Here is a 22,811-nt window from a genome sequence, read left to right on the forward strand (position 1 = left end):
TACAGATCACCATGAACATGTCTGAAGAACCAAGGAAGTGAAACTGCAAATGAGGTTATGTTTTCTGGTGCCTCTTTTGTTGAAGTTTGTGCATAGAGATTTCAATTCCTTATACAAATCTACCAATGGGCCGTGGGTCCAGCTTTGCACCTGGAACCTGGGGAGTGGATGTCAGTTGTTCTGGTGGGGGATTAAGGGGAACCGGTTGAACTGGGATGGCCAGATTTGGTGGCGGGGTCATACTACACCAAATAGCCTCTTTCCCATTCAGCACTAGATGACACCTGGGGTCAAGTCAAGGCTTTTATTTCACTGCTACTCCCAATACAGTGAGCAAGTGTCCACCAAGCACAAAAGAAAACCAAGAGTGTCTCAAGCAGGAAGCTGCTTGTATAAGACATGGCCACAGTGACTGCTTGACATCAGACACGGGCACATGCTCTGAGAGGGAACAGGGAGACCTCTAGGATTCTGTGCTCTGTCACCCAGTCCAAATGTGCGCACTTTTATTGTTTTTTCCCTTCCTGGTGAAGTGGTGATCGGGGAAGGGGGCCAGAGACTCCAGACGTCAGACCACGTGGCTGTGTTAAAAGGCACAGACTGTGGCTCACGGGCTGGGGAGGCGATCATGGTCTGTTTGGAGAGCACCCTTGCTGGAGGATGGAGGTGTGGGTGTGCACACCCAGAGTGGAGAAATTCCACAGTGCCTTTTATGGGAAAGGACGGGTATTCATCTCTTTTGATGAGAGGAAGAGGACAGCCGCGGCACAGAATTAGGAGTTTTCTTCGGCGTCACTGGGAGGTTTCGTTTGAACGCGAGGCTTGGGGAGGGGAGGGCCTTTTTGCTGGTGAACTTGTGTGCCTGGCGTCGGAGGAAGCCTCTTCTGCTGGGGCTGGACACGGGGGCCAACAGGCCGGGGACGATGAGCAGGGGGCTGAGAACGATGACCAGGTACTGGAGGAGTTTGGGACATGCCTGGATTTGCAGGAGTTGAGACTGGAATCTGGTGAGGCTTCCGGCCTCTTTCCTCAAGGGTCGCTTTCTGTGCTGTTATCTCCAGCTGCTCATCTGCAAGGATCAAAGAAGAGTTCTCTGAAGAGTTCTCTTGGCAAAAATCAGGATCGATGTAACAATATTGAGTGTACCTCCTGTGTACACCACAGCGTGCTAGCTGCTCTGGGGGGGATATGATGAGAAGGCAGAAGCCACCTCTGCTCTCCAGAGATTCCAGGTCTTGAGGGGGAGGACAGAAAGACCCACAGCAAGATAGAGGGACAGCCCAGGGCGTCAGAGAACTCAGGGAGTCAGAGGCAAGGAATCCAGTGGAGAACGTGATGCCTGGATCTCCAGGGAGCAGAGAGGGCACTTAGACCCCAGTCCTGACTCTAAGTCATCCCAGGTATCACACCTTAGCGCCACTCAGGGTCAGAGCCCTTATGATAGGATTGAGGAGTCAGAGAGGGGCTTCCCTTGTGGCTCAGATGGTAAAGAATCTGCCTCTAGTGTGGGAGACCCTGGTTCTACCCCTGGATCAAGAAGATCCCCTGGAGAAGGGTATGGCAACCCACTCCATCATTCCTGCCTACAGAATCCCACAGACAGAGGAGCCTGGCAGGCTACAGTCCATGCGGACGCAAAGAGTCAGACACGACTGAGTGACTAACACACACAGTCAGAAAGAATGTTAGTAACCACCTGCCTTCAGATGGGTCTCTGTGTGAGATCTACCTTTCACCCACTTCTGTAATTCACCCACATTTTGGTGAGGGGTTGGGACTTACGCAAAGGGGCTGTTTAGTCCTTAGAAACATATTAGTGTCTCAGAAATTCATAAGCCAGCCCTATGCTCTTGGACTTGGAAGAAATATTCCTCCTCTGGTCACTCACCTCTCTGGGATTTTCTGCTTTGTGTGATGGCAATCCGTGAAGACAGGCCTATGACTCAGAGTAATGTCATTTTCCCTTTGCTGTTTTGAAATCACAGAGGAAATCTTTGAGGATGCTCAGGTGCCATAGGCCTGGAGGGCTCGGATGGCCCCTCTGGCCCCCTTTGTGCTACAAGTCAGGTATTTCCTACCCTATGCCCAAAGCCATCCTCACGGTGTTCTCTAGAAAGCCAGAACGAGGACGCCCTCCCTGGGGTGGATGGCTGCTCACATCAGTACAGAGGTGCATGGTTTAGGAAACACTTGCCCTCTCTGAGCACCACGCTGTGACTTCAGGTGAAAGTGAAGTGAAGGTCGCTCAGTCATGTCTGACTCTTTGTGACCCCATGGACTATACAGTCCATGAAATTCTTCTGTCCAGAATACTGGAGTGGGTAGCCGTTCCCTCCTCCAGGGGATCTTCCCAACTCCAGGGATCAAACCCAGGTCTCCCGCATGGCAGGCGGATTCTTTTCCAGCTGAGCCATCAGGGAAGCCCGAGCAGCCTCCTCTGACTGCTGGAAATCCAGGCGTTGGGTGACTCTGAACGCGAAGGCTCAAAGCCAAACGCCAGGGTTTTGCTGAGGAGATGTTGGTGTGCTCTGAGCACAAAAAGTGAAACGCACAGAAAGGGAAAAACATATCTTCTGTGCCATTTCTGGTGCCTTCAGGAGGCAGAGGTGGTGCCATGAGGCCATGCAGAGGACTTTGAGCCTCAACCCCAGGTCCCAGCTATGGGGCCGTGGGAAAGCCTTTTTCCATCCTTGGACTGCAAGCTGGAGCTGGCCATTTGCTTACTGCTAGTCTGGTCACCCGCTGTTTTGTTCATTTGTTTTTAGAACACTTATTCCCCATCTTCTAGGTATTAGGTACCATTGCTAAGTGCCTGTGATGGCTCAGACATAAGCACTCTTCTTAGATAGCCAAAAGTCAATAAGCGGCACAAACCAGGACAGCAGATCACAATGTCAGTCTCTGGAAAGGGCCCAGGGCCACTAGGGAGACACAGACAAAGAGCCCCATGAGTTCTGGGAGGAAGAGAGGGGTGTGGCCAAGGGGCTGACCCCTCAGGTTGGCTTGGACAGACAAGGCGGTCATCAAAGCTCTGTGCAGCCCACCGTCACAGCAGGACACCCACGCCCACAACTCCAGCCACGGCCCACATTGCTCCACGGCTGCGTGGAATCCCTCCAGCCTCAATGTTCTCCTCCCTCACTGCATCTCCTGGTTACTCAGCGCTAGGCCAGGACTAGATGAAGCAAACAGCCACCCGGAGCACAAAACCAAAGGAGGCCCAAAACCCTGGGGCTGTGCAAGGGCAGGGTCAACCCTGGAGGTGGAGGTCTCCTCAACTTTTGTATCCGGGGGTCCTTGTTCATCTCACCCTTGTCCTAACTCAGCCTACTGGCCATAGTATTTGGGACAAAGCATTTAACCCTCGCTGAGCTTAAACTTCAGCTGAATGAATATTATCTGTCTCATGTGATCATGCAGAAAGTTGGATGAGATAATGAGTATAAAGCATCACATTAGGGAGGGAGGTTCAAGAGGGATGGGACATGGGTAAACCGATGGCTGATTCATGTTGATATATGGCAGAAGCCAACACAACACTGTAAAGCAATTATTCCCCCAATTAAAAATAAATACGTTTTTAAAAAACATCCTATTATAGATTGGGGTCTGACACAGCCAACTGCTTTGTCAACCTGAGTTGATCATCATGTTGGTCATTTCAGCCTCAAGAAAGAGCAGTTGTTTTGCCACCGGATGGCATGTGAGGTCCAAGCATGTGATCTTTGACTCTTAAGCAGTGGGGAAGGAGCCTTTGCAGGGGGGATGGGGATGGAAAACTGCCCAAGTCAGGCCAAGAAGTGAGGAAACCGTGTGTGCTTATGGGACTAACAAACAGCTCTGGTCCACTGGGGTGGAGGGTGCGGGAGAGAGGGAGGTGGAAGCTTGGGCCCATGCTGGAGCAGTGGCCTGAGGGAGACCTGAGGAAAGAAGTCTAAAGTAAGGAAATTAAATCCAAAGGTGGCTCAAGGCCACCACTGCCTGGGGAGGTGCAGACCAGATCTTTGTTTGGGCAGTTGCAGAGGCAGTTGGCCTGGGAGTGCCAGGCTCACTCCAGGGAGAAGACCCCACATAGGGGGACCCAGTCCTGCTGTGAATGTGAGCTTGTGCAGAACCTGAGGACCTGTCCACCTGGCCTCACGTCCTGCTGATGACTGGACACCCCCTGCTGGACCCACCTGTAGCTCACTCCCTAACACCCTCATCCCAGTGTCCACAGAAACATCATTTTCTGAACACATCGCTTTGGGTGGCCTGGATGCTCCTTGAGCCAGCTCCTCATGAGCATAACATTTTCTTTCTTAGTGGGTTGTCAGGACTGATTCAAGAAAGAAACACTCACAGCCCTGACAACTCCTCTTGGAACAGTAAATTGGAAAGGGAATAGAAACACCCAGTTTTAGAACAAATGTGCTCCTGTGAGTCCCCAGTGAGTGTCCTGAAATTTTACCAGTGTTCCTAGGAGACTGGTCCTGAACCCAGCTTGGCCACCCCCACTCAGGAGAAGACAAGATGTTGGTTCATAGACATGGTGTTTTGATGCTAATCTTTCTATCCACATTGATACACATGGCTCATTCAAAGCATGTCCACACAGCTTTGCACCAAGTCAGCTTCAGCTGGTGGATTCTAGTGAGGCCAACCTGGACTGAGCATCTCAAATCTCCCCCATTGTCACTACTGAGAATCTGTTTTTCAAAACTCAAGCTAACCACAAAATGGAACAAACTGTAACCGCCGGTGAAGGCCCTGACATTCTGAAACTACCCATCTCCAGTCTTTTCTTTCCAGACTCTGGGTGCCAGCCCCATGAGCAGTTTCCACGGGGATTTCACCTGGGCCTGCGGTGGGACAGAAGAAGGGGGAGCTTACCATCTCTCCTGTGGCTCTGTTTTTTCCTCCTGCTGATGTAGCAGATGAGTAGTGCCACGAAGATGAGCAAGACGACGCCTCCTACACAAATGCCGATGATGAGGTACAAATCCAGGCCTTCATCTGCAAGAGGAACAGATGCGGCATGGATGGGAGGTCCTGGGAAGAGGGACCATTTCATTGCCCTGGCCAAGGACTCGAGGACTCCTGCCTCCCATCTTATGGATGAAAGAGTTTGATGGGACTTCTCAGCCTCACGGAGGCTAAGCTTATGGAGGCTGGTAAATGGGGTCAATACCTCAAGGAGTGCAGGGTTCAAGATAAGCCCCTCTCACAAGGCTCCTTCGAGAGCTCTTCTCCTGGACCAGAAATGCCTGATTCTTTGTGAGCCAAGGCTCTGTCCCTTCTCAAGGAGGATGTCACAGAAATTTAGATCTGAGAACGAGGTTAGAGAAAATCTAACGTAATCTCTAGCTTCATGCACAAGGCCCAGAGAGGAAGGATGAATTGCCTGAGGTCACACAGCATCCATTCCTGAGTGGTTCCTTTAAGCAGCCCCTCATCTTCATATTTCTGCACTGTTTATCCAGCTTCATCTCTGGTTGCCCTCCTACATCATGATTGCTTTTTCCTCATTCTCATGACCAGGTAGTTCCCAAAGACAGGATCCATGTTTCATGTGTCCAGCCCAGCTCTCTAACCTCAAAGCCAGCAAGCACCCTCTCCCAGATTTTCCCTGGCCTGTGAGAGAAACTCAGAACACAGTGAGTTAGCCGCAGCAGTGAACTTAATCTTCAACTCACAAACCTTCAGCTGCTATAATGCAACAAGAATAACAATGACTGTGTTAAGAGAAATTGATTTGAGTGCAGGCTTTTCTAGGTAGGAGCTGTGTGACCTTTGGCCAGTTACTTCACCTCTCTGAGCCTGTTCCTGTCTTTGAAAAAATGGAAATAATGAATTTACATTACAGGTGGCTGTTGGAAGTCAATCAGATAATGGATGTGAAAGTGCTTTATAAAGTGTGAAACTACACACAAAGATGGGGGCCTGCCCTGACTACAGTTCTGGGCACTGGCACTTCTGGGAGCTGTTTCCTGAGAGGGATGCTGGGCCATCTGCCCATTTGTGAGTCACAGCAGTCAGAGAGTCAGCAGCTGGGGCCAGAGGTCAGGGGACTTGTCCATCCTGAGAATGAACAGAGCTCAGCCCAGCATCACAAGGAAACCCTTCTCCAGCCAGACATTCTTGGGAAGATACTGTTATACATGAAGCCCAGGATGGGCCCCAGGAGCAAGCTCAGAAACCAAACTAAACAGGTGTTCAGACTGCAGTGGTTTGTTAATCCTTGCTTTTCTTCCTAAGTGTCTCTCTCTCTCTCACCCATTCTTTGCCTGCTGGTTATATAGACTTTCTAGGCTCTGTGGATGAAGGGGCTTCCATCAGGAAAGCAGGCACAATCCTAACCTGCTGTGAAACTGGACTGGGAAAAGCAGAAGGGCCCTTTAGGTTCTGCCTGCTTGGAGGAAGGGTCAGGGCTATCAGAATCCACCTTGGGCTCAGCCAAGGACTTCCCAGGGTCTGACCTGGGGGGGTTGGGGGCAAGCCTAGGACCAGTTGAGGAACATGGGGCTAAACCATGCAGACACCAGCTTGTCTCCTCAGAGTCCTCAGACAGGACAAGCATGCCCTTATCTGGGCACACTTGGGAATGTAGGTGTGCCCCACACAGTCTGTTCACAGATTTGTCCAGCGCGGCCTCTGAACGCTTTCTGTGGGGAAGGTTCCAGCATGTCTCAGAGGTAGCTATGTCCTCACAGTCACTAAATCCAGCCACACTCCTTCCTGCACTCCTTCTCAGAGATAATATGCCCATGAATTCATGGGGTAGAGTCCTTTCTTGTGTCCAAACCTGCTCCCTCCTCCTACTATTTTGATTTTAAGTACATGCTTATCTGTTTTGAGCCAAGTGGTTAATCATGTCATTGCTCCTCTCTGCCATGGCCTTTTAGGATGATGCATCCAGATCCACTTTAGGGTCTTCAAGAGCAAACTTGTCCTCCCCAGACTTGCCCTAGGTATTCCTCCCATGTCTCCAGTGCCCCTTCCCCCAGCTGGCTCCCCCAACTCTGCACCACAAGGAGGTGACAGGAAGGTTCCAGTCTTCGAACCCCAGCTCCCCCCAAAGCCCTTCCTCTCTTCCTCCATCCCTAATGCACACACATTTTTATACTGCTGGGATCTAGTTAAAATACACATGGAGTAGCATTACCAGATAAAATACTGGAGATGACTAGTTAAATTAGAAATAAACAATGAATAATGTTTTTGGATAAGGGTGTCCCATGCAACACTTGGAACACACTTATACTGTCTTTTTAGGGACTTCCCTGCCAATCCAGTGGTTAAGACTCTGTGCTTCCAATGCAGGAGGTGTGGGGTCGATTCCTGGTTGGGGAGCTAAGATCCTGCATGCCATGCAGGGTGACCAAAAAAAAATATTTACACTGTTTTTTGTTTCTTTTTTTTTTTCAATTTGCTAAATCTGGCAACTCTAATTAAGAGCATCCTGAAGGGGGATAAGAGCTTGTGAAGTCGAGGAGGGGCTACCTCACTCACTGTGCCTTAGTGATGGGGGGCATGGAGGGATGGCTGGGAGGCAGAGATTTCATAGGAGGTGACGTGACGCTGGTCTGAGCATGTGACTTGTGGACTCTAGGATGGTCCCCACTGAGCCCTGCCTCCTGAGATTTCTACCTGTGTGCGATCCCTTCTGAATAAATGCGGGCCGGGCTTACTGAGTGGCTCCTAAAAGAATACAGTACAGCAGCAGTGATGGGACCTGAGACCGAGTTCACAAAGACCAAAGACCCTGGCTTTTGCGCCGGGCCCTTACTGTTGCTCTTTCTCAAGGGGCTCTGAGGGAAGTGGCTGCCATATTGTGAGGCAGCCGATTGCCCGCCATGAGTAAACTTGGAAGTGGGTCCTCCCTCAGCAGTGCTTCTACCTGACTGACATGACTGCACCCCTGCTGGAACCTTGATGATAGCTGCCTGAATGACTCTGAGCCAGAACCATCAGCTAGGCCAGTCCCAGATTCAGTGTCTCACAGAAACTGTGAGATTATTATCTTCAACACTGTTTGCTGTTTTAAGCCACTAAATATAGGGTCATTTGTTACACAACTGATAACTAATTCAAAATATATATTAAAGTCTTACTTCTGATTTCACACCAGCTCAGGGTTGCTTCCTAGGGTCACTGACCAGCCAAAATTGCTATAGAAACTAAGGAAATCTGGCCAGATCACTGGTGTTTTTTTGGTTGTTTGTTTTTTTCGGTTTCCTTTCAGGGGATTGACCAGACAGCACTGGAAAGATAATCGTGGCGTATCAGATGAGTAGACTCTTGGGGATCACAGGGCTTATCTTCTTTGTGGCCCAGGAGGCTAAAGCCCAGAAAGAGGAAGGAATTCTGTCCAGGCCATTCCAGTACATTTAGACAGACCAAAACTAGAAGTCCAGACCCCAGTCTCCCAGGCCAGAGCAGGCCATCTTTCAAAAATTACTTTTGGGGGTCATGTCAAGTTGGGGACCAGGAAAGAACTTAGACTCTTGAAATTTCAGAACTTTCTGTGCTGAGCGCTCTGCTCTGAGGCAGTTAGAGCTTTGCCCACCTGGGTTCACAGTCCTCCCCGGCCTCTAGCCTTTCCTCTCTCCAAGTCCTTCACTTCCTGGGTTTCTAGAAGGAGCCCTTCTGCTCCTGTCTCTGATAGGAGGTGCCGACCATCGCCCCTCCAGAAAGGAATCTTTCTTGCTCCCTTCTCCATCATTGCCCTGGGGTCACAGTCGTGGTCCCTGACTAACTGAGAGACTGTGGGCAAGTCTGTTTGCCTCTCTGGCAAGGGGCAGTCTGTATGAGATAACCATTTCAGCTCCTTTTATGTCTTCAACTCAGCAATTCTTTCTCCTAGAAGAGCACCTTTTTAATTACCTGAGGTTAGACCATGCTCTGTGAGAAGAATCCCAAGATGGGTAAGCATAGAACACTACCTCCTCTCTCCTCTAAGCCTTCCCTTGGAGATTTCCAGGAGAAAGAGGGGTGTTTTCAGTTCTCACCCTGAGCCTAAGTGGCCTCCCAGGCCAGGCACCCATGCCCTGGAGCAGTCCTTGCCTGTTTGGCCGTAAAGGCTGGACTGTGATGTGAACTTGTGGCGCCTGATCAGTGCCTACCACGCACCTGGACACATGACCGTCACCATGCTGACTTTCTTATCGACATGGTTACGCGCCATGCACTTGAATGTTTTATTCCATTTGGTGTTCCACTTGTAGGTGATGAGCCTCTGATGACCTTGTTGGACAGTGCTCTTATTTAAAAACAGTTCTAATATAGGATCACTTCCATTTTCTACCTTGCAGCTCACAGTTCTGTTGGTACAGGTCCAGTTAATTTCAGGTCCTGAGAGCATCTCTGAAAAGAAAAGAAAGATCCAACTCAAGTCAGGCAACTTACTGATTGTAAAAGATATACCTATTTAGAGAGGGGAAATGGAGTTAGTTGGGGACCAGGAAACAACTTCAAAGATCCCAGCAATTTTTAAAATATCATTTCTATTTTATGTTATTTATACAACACATTCAGAATAAATTTATTTCTGATAATTATAGATATATCAGTAAAATATACATCATATTCTCAGATGGTAAATTGTCTACTTGCAATGTGGGAGACCTGGGTTTGATCCCTGTGTTGGGAAGATCTTCTAGAGAAGGAAATGGCAACCCACTCTGGTACTCTTGCCTAGAAAATTCCATGGATGGAGGAGCCTGGTGGGCTACAGTCCATGGAGTCACAAAGAGGCAGACATGACTGAGCGACTTCACTTTTTTCTTTCTTTATACCTTAAAATGCTTTCACGTATATGATAGCATTTCATCCTAACAAACAGAGAAGATGATGTTTTTCTTCCTGTTTATAGATGAAGTACCCAAGGGTCTGGGAGTGTTAAATGGATGGTCCAAAGGTACCCACTAGTAAATGGCAAATCAGGAGAGGAGCTCACCTTCCCAAATTCAAGTTCAGTCATACGGTTAAGAGGTTTACCATGTTCTGACGCCCACACAGCACAGGAGTCTGTGGCGGGGATGGAGGGTTGGGAGAAATGCTTTAAGAGCAACTGGGAAACTGACCCTGGAGAAACTGGTACGTGTGTAGCCTGGGGCCTTGGTCACAAATGGAAACTCCCTCCTCCTTCCCCCGGCAGATCCTGGGAGCAGAGGTGCTGTTCAAGCTCTGGACAGACAGAGCCCCCTTCATCCTCCCAGAGCTGCTGGGCCACTCCCCACACCTCACTGGCCCTCACCCACAGATAAGGATAAGAAAGACATTCCCCATCTGTACAGCAGGAATGACAGGTGACAAAGTCCTGGCACATGGATAGGCTCTGGCGATGCTGGTGGTGGGGCTTCCCAGGAGGCACAGTGGTAAAGAACCCACCTGCCAATGCAGCAGGCACAAGAGACAAGGGTCAATCCCTGGGGAGGGAAGATCTCCTGGAGTAGGAACTGGAACCCCACTCCAGTATTCTTGCCTGGAAAATTCCATGGACAGAGGAGACTGGTGGGCTTCAGTCCACGGGGTTGCAAAGAGTTGGACACGACTGAGCGACTGGGCACACACAATACTGGCGGTGGCTGTCATGGTCCCACACTCCTGCCTCTCCGTTTCTGACATGCTAACATTCCAAGGCTGTGTCATGAAAGAAAAAGCCCTGGCCTTGGAGTCATTTGGACCAGGTTCAAATCGTATTCCACCACTTGTGAGCTGTGACCAAATTCTGCCCTTTTTCTCACCCTGCCTTCCCTTCCTTTCCTCAGATTTGCCCCCTTTCTCTCGCAGCATCCTTCCATTCATCATGCATTTTTTTTCTTAATGATTTCCTCCCTCCCTGACTCCCAGACAATCATATCTTCCCCATGAACTTTCTCACCAAATTTCATTTCTGTCCCAGAATATAGGTAAGCAGAAATTAAGTGTTTTCCCATCCAGAGATTCAGTGTGACCCCAAATGAAGAGGGTGGAAAAACATCACCGTACACCAAGACAGGGTCAGTGCATGCTCTAGGGGTTGAGTTGAGGAGTTTGTCTGTGTTTTCAAAATGGGAATACTCCTTTTTTTTTCTATTTATAAATCTACATGTTGCTGTTCAGTTGAAACCAACACAGTATTGTAAAGCAATTATCCTCCAATTAAAAATATGAGTAAAAAAAGCATACAAGTAAATCACATCACTATAAAAATTGATGAAATATCAAAAAAGTTTCAAGAAGATTAAAAATCACTTACAATTCTATCACGCAGAGTCAATAATTACTAATGTTTCAATGCATCTAACAAATGTTTTCTATGCATGCATACCATATATAAATAATGTTCTAAAAAATAAAATTGGATCATATGATTTTTTAGTCTGTCTTTTTCCCTTTACTGATCTATTATGAAATTCTTTACTTTATGAACACCAATAAATATACATCTCCACCATCTTTTTTTAATGATGTATTCTTGATTTTAAGGGCTTCCCTGGTGGCTCAGTGGTAAAGAATCCGCCTGCCAATGCAGGAGACGCAAGCTCCATCTCTGGGTCGAGAAGATCCCGTGGAGGAGGAAATGGCAACCCGCTCCATTATTCTTGCTGGGAAAATCCCATGGACAGAGGAGCCTAGCAGTCCATGGGATCAGAGTCGGAAAGGACTGAGTGAGTGAGCGCGCATGCATTCTTGATTTAATCAGTAAGTTTCTAACTGCCGGGGACTTTAAGATCTTTCCAGTATTTCACTGACATAAACCACCCAGCTATGTGCAGCCACTTGAAAGCATATCTTTGTATACACGGTCTCTGTAAGACAGCTTCGTACAAGAGGCATGATTATATTGAGTGAGGGTACATCTCATAGATGAACGTTCTCTGATTCCAGGTTGCTAGGATGAACTTCTCCACTAACATCTGCTTTTAAGGGGACTTCCTCAGCTAATGTCAGCAACCCCCTCATTAAGGAGTTGTGGGTACCAAGACTGGAAACAGAGAAGCTTGAAGGAACAAAGAGATGGAGAGAGCTCTAGCCCTGAGGAAACAGGTACTATGTCCCAGGGGCCTGAGGCACCTATGGTTAGGTTTCCCTGAAGCCTTGTCCCATGAATACCCCATAGGGTCATAATTATGAAAATCAGACTTAGAGCAGATAGAGAATTTGCCCAAGGCCTTGTGGCAAGAAATGGTGACTGGATCACAAATTGACATGCTGTGTAACATTTACACACACACACACACACACACACACAACGAGATGGCAGTTGTGTCATGGAAAGATCTCTGTCTTTTGGCAAAAGAGTGAGAATTTATTTTTGAGGTTGTGAAAACATTCTAAAATTGATTGCCGGTTTGGTTGTACAACTCTGTAAATACACTACAAGTCATAGAATCATATACTTTAAATGGGTGGATTTTATGGTATGTGCATTATATCTGGATAAAGCTGATGGGGTAGGCGTGGGTCGGGGCAGGGTGAGGGCAGAACGTCACCATCATTGCTAAAACCAGCCTTGGGTTTGGATCCTGACTTTGCTCCCGTCAGACCACTACCTGTTTCCTCATAGTTGATAAGGGAAAAACTACCCCTCAGGATTGTTGGGAACCTTAAGTAAGAGCATGTAGCAAAGCACATGACATATCATCGGTAGCCATTATTACCCAGGCAATGCTAAATGATACATGAATGTGAAGCTCAAGTTTAAAACAGAATACTTGGCCAAAGTTATGACATCTGTGGTTCCCAGAGCCCACAACAGAGGCCCTTTCTGGCTGCATCTATCTCACCCCATTTCTGAGCTGTACTCTATTCTGGTGCCGGACGAGGTGTGGAAAGTTGTCATCTGGGGGGAGGGTGGGTGGGCTGCCAATGTCTGTGAGTATTGCGGGTGGGGGCTGTTACCAGGTCCGCGTGCTCAAGAACAGGGCTGGAGGGTGACTTTATGTAGGAGGAGGGGGCCCTTCCTTTGGCAGCATTTCCTGTCTCAAGCACGGAAATGCTTATTTGCTCACTGAATCTCTGGCTTGTGTTCAGGCTCAGGTTCCTATCTTCTTCTCCAAGCAAGTTCAGCTTCTTCTTCTACTGTTATCCATGCCCTGCCAAGGGACCCCTGGACTTGCAACTTCAATGTCATTTCAATTCTACTTTCTTGTCCCTCTCTCTCAAACTCAAGCCACTTTGTTCATCCTTTTCCCACACATGACCCTCAGTGGAAGCATGCTGCAGGCAGTTTATAGGCACCCTTTGGTTTAGGCCACTGGTTATCAGCTTTGGCTGTGCTTTAAAATCGCCTGGGGAGTTTAGAGCCAACAAGGCCCAGGCCCTGAGCCAAGAAACTCTGATTTAATTGGTCTGGGATGGGACTCAGTACTGGTAAATTTTACTGTACCTCAGCTGATTCCAACATGAAGCCTGAATTAAGACTCACCAACCAGCCCCTTCCTGCTTCCCCTGGATTAAAGCAGCAGCCCCCTGTCTAACCTTCCATCTTTCATCTCCCACAGTTACTACTGTTCCCCTAGTACATGCATAGACAGACAGAGCCACACCTTGTGTATTTTCTACAGATACCAGCAAAAACACCTTCTACCTTTGATCGTGCTAATGTCGAGCAGATTAGAAACCACTCATCCTTTAATGCATTATTCCTTTCCTGCCTTACCACCACTCCTTCAGGACATCCGGGCTTGAAATTGTCTCTCTGGACAGAAGACCCACTGCCCTTCAATCAGCCTCCCCTTCCTAGCCCCATAGCTTATCCTTCATCATCCACCTGAAATGGCCACCTTTTTCGCCTTCTGCCCACTGATTCCCCTCCTCCTAATTAATGCCATCTCAATCTAGATCCTTCACTCAAACCAGCATCCCCACCACCTCTGGAGAGTTGAAGTGTGTAGACATGAGGGTCTATTAGCTGTGGAGTCTATCTCTCCCACAAGACTGGAGCTTGCATCGAGGCAGGAGGAATGCATTCAGTTTCCTTTAGGGCTCCCCAAGGCCAACATCTGGGCTGGGGACCTTGCATAAATGTTACTCTTTGGCTTGCTAAATAGCACCCATTTTGAGATGGAGGAATATAGGGGTCAAAGACTTACCTTGAATCTTCAAATCAAAGGTTTTGCTCAGTAGGTTTACTCCATTTGAATTATATACCCCTACCTTATAGAGATCACTATCGTTTCTCATCAGAGTTTTAATTTTCAGAGTTCCATTTGCAAACATAACATATTTGTCCATTTGGTTGTAAAGTGGCTTGTCTTTCCTGATTCGTGCAATCTTCTCTTTGTTTTTGTTCCATTGTATATCTGCTACCGTATCACTCCTTTGAAAACCAGGAATGTCCAGGATGAGGTCATGATCCAAGGCACCCCAGACGACAGTGCTTTCAGGGTCTTCACCTACAAAAAGCAAGACAGTTGCTGAGGTAACTTGCTACCAAGGAACAGCAGGGCTGTGACCTTTCTGACTTTTCCACTCAGTTCAGGGTCTCCAACGAAGCTTCTAACAGTGAGAGTGAAGACCCTCACGCCAACTTACCTTTGGTGGGAACAGTGAAAATCAGAAGGAAGCTGGCTAAGATTTCACATGCGAGGTTCATCTTTGGGGATCGTTTCCTTCTGTGATTCTGTGCTCTTCTTGCAAAAGGAACTCAAGTAACATCAGTGGAATCCACCCCCTGTGAGCGTAACCACGTGCCTCTCTTTCTTGCTTCTTTACAGTAACATAGAAAACAGACGTACACACACACACTCACACTCAAGTATATACAATTCAGAAAACCAACCTGGCTGATGTCCTTCTTTGCCAAAGCAGGGATATTTCTGAGTGTGTCTTCTTATGGTGTTTTAATCCTCACAGCAGCCTTGGGTGGGTTTTATTATACTCGTCAAAGAGAAGAGGAACTAACAGACTAAGTAAGCCACTTAGAATCACCCTTTAGTTGACAAGGAGCCAGATTCAACCTTACAGCCCGCCTTCTATGCCCTCCACTGCAGTATATATGAAAAATTATTACTATTGAAATAGATAAATTATTCCTATCAATCAATAAGACAAATGAAATTTGGTTTTTAAAATGAACAAAGAATACAAACAAGCAATTTATAGAAGAAATACATTATAGAAAAAATGTCAATAAATGTATGAGAAGACATCTAATGCTACAGATATTATACATAAGTCATAAAATACCATCTTCACATTCAAATTGGCAAAGTTAGAAAAGATAGTGATTTACATTATTGATGGGAATGTTGGGAGAAGCAGGCACCTTCATATAATACTTGAGGGAGTATAAAGTATACTTCCCATGGGTGGGACTTGACAGTTTCCACTAAACTTTAAAATATATATATATATATATATATATATATATATATACACATATATTTTTTTTTTTACTTAGTAATTTTAATTTGAGAAACCTATCTTTCAAAAATACTTGAATAAATGTGAAAAAATTCTGTCCAAGGATATTTGTTATAGCTTTTTTGGTAATAAAAATTTTCAAACAACTAAAATTGTGGTATATTCATATGATGAAATATTGGTTGAGTTAAAATAGAAAGAAGTAGCCCTAAGAGCATATTCTATATTATATTGTATTGTATTATACTATAATAGTGTAGACATAGGAAGAAATCTGTGAAGACTCATGCCAAACTTTTCACAGCACTTCCCTTTCAGGACTTGGATTTGGAGGAGGCAAAAAGGAAACTTTCACTATTTTGTCAACTTTGGTGAAGTTAGAAATTTTGATAATGAACATATTCATTCTGTAATAAAAAGTGTGTTTAATAAAGGGTGCTTAAAACACATCTGTTCCAAAGCATATGCAGATCCTGAGAAACAATTTGCCTCTAGCTCCCTTACCTGTAAGCGGCTCACCCACTAGCCAGCTGCCAACCACAGCCTCCCAAGTCCTCGTCCAGACAACATGGTGATGGCCATGGTGCTCCCTGCCTTGGCCTTTCTGATAATTTTCCTAAGCTCTCATGGGGCAAATGGAGAGCAGATGTCTATTCTCTCTGAAATATTAATCAATCCTGCTCCTCTCACATCTCATTTAATTCTTTTTTTTTCTTCAAACTTTAAATTTTTTATTTTGTGTTGGGGTATAGCTGATCAACAATGTCATCATAGTTTCAGGTGAATAGCAAAGGGACTCAGCCACACATATACATGTATCCATTCTCCCCCAAACTCTCCTCCCATCCAGGTTGCCACATAACACTGACATCTCACTTAATTCTGAATGTTGAAGGAGCATGACTTCAAGGACAGAAACTGAAAAAGAAAAGGATCGATAAATTTATGTAAAATTTAAAATCTTTGTACATGAAAAGCCCTAAGAAACATTAAAAGACAAAGTATTGAAAGGGGCAAATTATTTGCATGATATATAACAAAGGTTAATATCTTTGAAATTAAATTTTTCATGTAAATGTAGAAAGAAAAGATAGACATCTTGATATTAAACTGGGTCAAGGTCATCAAAGGACAATTCACCAAAAAAGAAGCACGATTGAATAAACCTATGAAAATGGAGTCGACTTATTAAAAAGCAGAGGAATATAAATTTTAACAAAGGTGTATTTCCATCTTTTATTTAAAAATGAAAATATACAATGTCGATGATGGTAAAAACAGACATTCTTGAATATGGACAGTAGAAACACAAGCAGATGTAGAGTTTCTGGTAGACAATTTCTCAGTGTGAATTAGAAGCATCAAAAATATTCATATTTTGACCTAGCAAGTCCACAAGAATGATTTTATCTTAAGGAAATAATAAAAGACTTACAAGACTTGGCTAAAATTTATACCTTGTAGAATTTTTTATAACTCAAAATTACAGATGATTTAAATATTTGAAAGGAGGAAATCTGTTAAACAAATCATGATATGAACCAACTAAACACGAGGGGAAAGATTACAATAAACAATATAATCCTATTTTTGTTTCTTAAAAAGCATTGTTTGTGTATCTTTTGGAAGAACATTCACTAGGGTGTTGGTCTCTGAGTGGTGGGATAATGCCTATTGTTCTGTTGTCCTTGGCTGTTGTTGCTATTCTGACATTTCTAAATTGAACATATATTGCTTTTCGATTGATCTCTTTTTCATTATAAGTAGCCCTTCTGCTTAGGTAAAAAATCCCAGGGCCGAAGATGGATGCAGTTCCTGCCCTTGTATGTGTGAGTTTCCGGGGAAAATCCGCCCATGACTCATTCCAAATTTTCCCTCTCCATCCTCACTGCCCTCTGGGAGCTGTCTCTTGCTTTATCTTCACTGACTCTTCTTATCTAAACTAATACTCCTGGGGAAATAGTCGAAGAGAGCAAGAAGCAGGTGAAGGGGTGGAAGGCATTTCCACAGATCTATCCCTGGCTAGCGAAATACCTTCAGTCCCTGCTCCTGCCGTCCCTGCAATATGTCAAGGGAACGCTCTCGGAGAGAATCAGATTCTGTTAACACTTCGGCAGTTCACACCCAACCGAACATCCTGAATTGTCAGACTTTAGAGCAGCAGGAAATTCAGGAAGTGATCTGGTCTCCTCTCCGCATTTCAGTTGAGGGTCTTGAGCCCATGGAGTTTCTAGGGTGTTCCTGTCCCCCTTGTCCGAGTCAGCAGCCTAATCCCCAGGCTCTGGGACAGTCTCTGCTTCCTACTGCAGGGTCATCTTTGCCTCTCACCCTTCATGTGCCCCCTCAACTTGGGGGTGACTAAGTCCAGCTTTGCCTTCCTACTTCACATCCGTCTCTTCTCTTTGGTACCTCGGCTTGTGCCCTCATTATACCTTCCCACCAGCTCAGGTGAGACATGTGAAACAGGAGGCAAGCAGGTGGCTGCTGCTGCTGCTGCTAAGTCACTTCAGTCGTGTCCAACTCTGTGCGACCCCATAGACGGCAGCCCACCAGGCTCCGCCGTCCCTGGGATTCTCCAGGCAAGAACCCTGGAGTGGGCTGCCATTTCCTGCTCCAATGCATGAAAGTGAAAAGTGAAAGGGAAGTCACTCAGTCATGTCCGACTCTTAGTGACCCCATGGACTGCAGCCTACCAGGCTCCCCCGTCCCTGGGATTCTCCAGGCAAGAGTCCTGGCGTGAGGTGCCATTGCCTTCTCCGAAGCATTTTATGCTAAAAATTGAGTATGTTGTGGCTTCAGTGCTGATGAGCAAGGCCACGTGTGTGAGTGTCTGCAGCCTGGTCCCGTTGATACTTGGCCTCACATTAGCATTGCATCAGCATCAGTGCACAGCTCTGCTCACTGCCAGGCAGCGACTGGGTGTTCACTCAAAGGCGGCCTCATGTAATCAGCCACCCAAGTATCTTCCAAGGTGGGAGACCTCCGAATCTGAGCACCAAGTCCATTGCCAAATGTTATTTCCTCTGGGGCAAAAACTTGAGTTTCCTTTTCCTTCTGTGTTTCCCACCCACACAGCAGACAGGAGAAAATCAGCCCACGGAAACAGTTCCTGTGTGAAATCTGGATGCCTGAAATGAGAGTCGTTGAGGCTGGAAGTCCCCCAGGGGGGTAAATTCCTCTGAGAGAAGATGGAATACACGTTTTGTCACTAGCCGTATAATCATGTGATTACAGAGAAGCGAGTTTTGAGCCAAACCAAGCCGGCCCACGTGTACCAGTTACAGATCTAGGCAGATAGGTCCCGCTGGTGAGCCTCAGTTTCCACATTCTCAAGCTGACTATGAGTCAGATGAAGCGATGGGTGTCGGGCATCTAGGGCAGTGCCTAGCCCCTAGGAGACCCTCAACAAACATCAGCTTTCTTTCCTGTCTGCCATTACGCTCTGGATAAGGGGCCTACTTAAGAGAATAAGGGCAGGGACAACATCAAGACACTTTGCCTTCAGAAAAAAGTCATGAAAGCTGGAAGCTCCCAGGGCTTCTGAACACTTTCCAACAAGAAAGCGGGGGACTTAAGACTGAGAAGACCTAGGAAACTATGATTTTTTTAGGGCACGTGTTGCTTTTCGCTGCTTTTTATTTTTGGAGCCTTCTTTCCTGTATTTATTTCTCGGGGTTGCTTAGCTGGATCGCCAGCAGGGCCTGTGAGCTTGTGAACTAAGCGGTGAAACAGAGCCCTTCTCAGCTGCTAGGCTTGGGGACACGAGCCCAGGTCACAAGAAGCTGGTGCCGGCTGAAGAACAGAGGAAAACAGACTGAGGGCCAGCACTTGAGGAGAGCAGGAAGGAGACCCCAGCTGGCTGAGCCCTGAGAAGGGTCCATGGTGGCTGGAAGTCCATACAACTCTCCAACAAACAGCAAAACACAGCAAATGCTGGTGGCATGAAGAGCTGAATAGGGAAGGTGAAGGAAGGGGTGATGTGCTTGGATTCGAGCCGGAAGACCCAGTTTAAAGACAGTTCTGACTTTGCCTACTTGCTAGCTGCGTGCTCCACGCAGTCCCTCTTTGAGCCTCAGTTTCAATGAGTCTGAAATGGCAAGGAGGGGGAGGGGCAGTCATTCTGCTTGCTCAATTTTGCTCAAAAGGTTGTGGTGAGGGCCAGATAAGGTAACCAATGAAAATCTTACACGTGATGGTGAAAGTGGCCATCAAAATCTTATGGGGATCTGTACCATTTTAGAGATGCAGACATAGAGAACGGATATGTGTGTGTGGAGGGCTGGGGAGTGGGATGAATTGGGATCGACAGTATAATCCCCTGTGTGCTCAGTCACTTCAGTCGTATCCGACGCTTTGCGAGGCTATGGACTGTAGTCCACCAGGCTCCTCTGTCCATGGGATTCTCCAGGCAAAAATACTGGACTGGATTGACGTTTCCTCCTCCAGGGGATCTTCCCCACCCAAACTACCATGTGTGAAATAGGCGGGAAGCTGCTCTATAGCACAGGGGGCTCAGCTGGGTGCTCCGTGGTGACCTAGAGGGGTGGGATGAGGGGGTGGGAGGGAGGCGCAACAGGAAGGCGATATATACATACACACAGCTGATTCCGCTTCAGTGTCAGCAGAAATGAACACAACATTGTTGTGATTATACCACCAATTAAAAAAAAAAACAACAAAACTTATGGGGAAATCATCAAAAGGTTTCTGGGCTTCAGGCACAGCCAGATCCCACTACAGAAGACAAGTCAATCTCTTCAGAGTCAGGTGAGCTGAGCAGAAAAGAAAACTGTTACCAATCACAGAACCAGGATCCAGCAGCTCCTGGGGTTGCTTTCTTTCAAAAGGATCCCGGGGCAAAGCTGCCTGCTGCTGCCACCCTCTGGTCACAACCTGAACTGCACCCTTGCTAATTTCACTGCTGATGGTTAGAACACAACCTTTGCATAGGAACAGTATTTGTACAATGTTTTTGTTTACACTTTTCCCCTCTAAAAAATTATATTCTTTCATCCACACAATATCCTTGCACTGTAAGCATTTTCATAGATGAATAAACCAAAGCTTAAAGATTTTAAAGCTTCCTTGGTGAAACTTAGCCAGGAGGTGACCCAGATTCTCTGATCCAAGAACTGTGTTCTTTCTGCCACTCCTATAGTAGGTATCAGAATCTGAAGATGGGGTTCTCCTGACATCTCCTATCCCAACCCCTCCTCCATGGTCCCAAACTCCCAATATCCCTCTGTGTTTGAGTTTGCCCATGGGCAGGGATGGTGAAACTAGAAAAAAAGTGAGCAGGGCGCATGGTGCCCCAGTCTTCCCAAGGATCTCAGAAGGATGAAGGAGGTGAGACATGCATCGGAGGTGAGATAGGCATCCATGGACCCTGGTACCCATGAGAAGGGCTACAGACAGGCTCAGGTGGAATTCATGGGAGGGCAAAGTGGTTCCAGCTGGGAGAGGTGATGCCTGAGCTGACTGTTAAAAGGCTAACAGGGTGCAAGATCATCAAGGGGTCAGTGAAGGACATCCCAGGCTGAAGGCCCGGGAGGAGGGAAGCACAGATATAGACAGACTTCAGTGCGAGGGGAAGAGGCATTCCTGTTTGGCTGAGAAGAGGGCAGTGATGCTGGATGTGGAGATTGGGTGAAGGATGAAATTCCTCCTACTTCGTGAGGCCATCCATTCTTCATGCTTTCCACTTAACTTGTGTAGCCAATATTTATTGTGACAGGCACACATTCAGTTTGTTTCTCGGGACAATAGCAAAACCAACACTTTGTCACATAGCTTTGAATTTATTCAATGAATATTTATTGACGGCCTATTTTCCCTGTGCCAGGTCCTCTCCTGGGTTTGGGATGTACTCCCCACCCACCCACCCCTCAATGCACTTACATTCTACTGGAGACACAGACAACATACAACACAAATAAGTAACATATAAATAAGCATTTAGATGGTGAAAATGAGGGAGAAAAATAAGGAATAAAGGGGGAGTGTGGGCTGGGTGGAGGGTTTGCACTCTTAGTGTGACCACAAATGTCTCACTGAGGAAACAGCCTTGGGTAAAGGCCTGAGGGAGTGAGGTGGGGGGAGCCGGGGGGTGAGACCGCAGCCTGTTTGGGGAGAGGGGTGCGAATGTAGACGTGTCGGGGTGGAGCAGCGGTGGGAAGGGGTGGGGGGGTAGGGGGAGGAGAAAAGGTCTAAGAGGCAGAGGTGAGACAGGCAGTCATAGGAGGCTTCATTCAGAGCAGCAGCAACTCCATGCTGTCCACCTTGAAGTCCTGTTCTTTCTGCAGAGTTAAAACAATGCGAAAGCAGCCTGTTCTGCAGTTTGACTCTACAGATTTGACAGGGGTGTGGGGAGGTCAGGCCACGGGGTCCTGGGACACACAACCAACCATCACAAACTTAGTGGCATAAAACAACCACCGGGCTGTTGTGATCCCAGAACCTGTGGGCACGACTCTTCCTGAGCTGGCGCGTCTGGAGCCTCCACTGGAGCCTCCCAGCTGGGAGAGCTGGGCCTGGGAAGAGGCAGGTCCAACAGGGCCTGAAGCCTGCCCTGGGAGGGGGCTGCAGCCAGAGGGCACCCATGGCCCTTCCCGGGGCAGTGTGAGGGATTCCTTCTGAGAGCCAGGGGCCACCAGAGAGCCAGCACTGCAAGAGGAGTGGGCACAAGGGCCTGGCCTCTTATGACCTAGCCTCAGGAGTCCCAGAACATCATTCCCACCACTCAGATGGCTGAAGAAGTCACAGAGCTCAGATTTCAGGGGAGGAGCCCCATGTCTTAATGGGAAGCATCTCAAAAAAAAACAGCAGGCTTGTAAAACACCACCACAATGAACCTTAAGGCAGGTCAAAACAGGAGAACTGTAGACATGAGCTTTGGGGTTTTGTTTTGTTAAATATTTATTTGTTTATCTTTTTGGCTCTGCTGGGTCTTAGTTGTGGCAGGTGAGATCTTTAGTTGCTGTATATGAACTCGGAATTGCGGCTTATGGGATCTATTCATAGTTCCCCAACCAGGGGTTGAACCCCGGCCACCTGCATTGGGAGCACGGAGTCTTACCCACTGGACCCCTGAGGAAGTCCCCACATGAGTTTTTAATAAGGATGAAGACCCAAGTTATATCTCACACTTGCTCTAGCAAAGAGGTCTACTGCCTGTGTGTCTCTGGGCCTTTAAAAGATCAAGCTCTTGATGCACATGGGAGTGTGTGATTCACAATAGCCAATATATGAGGACAAGCCAAGTGTCCATCAGCAGATGAATGGAAAAAGAAATTGTGGTATATGCATACAATGGAATATTTTTCATCCTTTACAAAGAAGGAGACCCTGCCATTTTGACAACATAGATAATAGCAGACATTATGCTACAGAAGGACAAAGGCTGCCTGATTCCACTTGTGCGAGGTGCCTAAAATAGTCAAATACACGGAAGCAGAGAACACCATGTGGCCGCCAGGGGC

The 22,811-nt window shown here is 47.0% G+C and overlaps 1 protein-coding gene across 1 annotated transcript; it reads right to left on the minus strand.

The window, feature by feature from the left end:
• Nucleotides 1-290: 290 nt before the first annotated feature.
• Nucleotides 291-14,683, minus strand: CD2 (CD2 molecule). The gene is made up of 5 exons (XM_043459793.1): nt 14,503-14,683; nt 14,061-14,363; nt 9,112-9,345; nt 4,873-4,995; nt 291-1,069 (listed from the first exon to the last, which is right to left on the minus strand). Exons 1-5 carry the CDS (start codon nt 14,561-14,563, stop codon nt 774-776), a joined length of 1,017 nt encoding a protein of 338 aa, XP_043315728.1. The 5' UTR covers nt 14,564-14,683; the 3' UTR covers nt 291-773.
• Between the last annotated feature and the right edge of the window lie 8,128 nt (nt 14,684-22,811).

This window comes from Cervus canadensis, chromosome 2, assembly GCF_019320065.1.
Source record: "Cervus canadensis isolate Bull #8, Minnesota chromosome 2, ASM1932006v1, whole genome shotgun sequence".
NCBI lineage: Eukaryota > Metazoa > Chordata > Mammalia > Artiodactyla > Cervidae > Cervus > Cervus canadensis.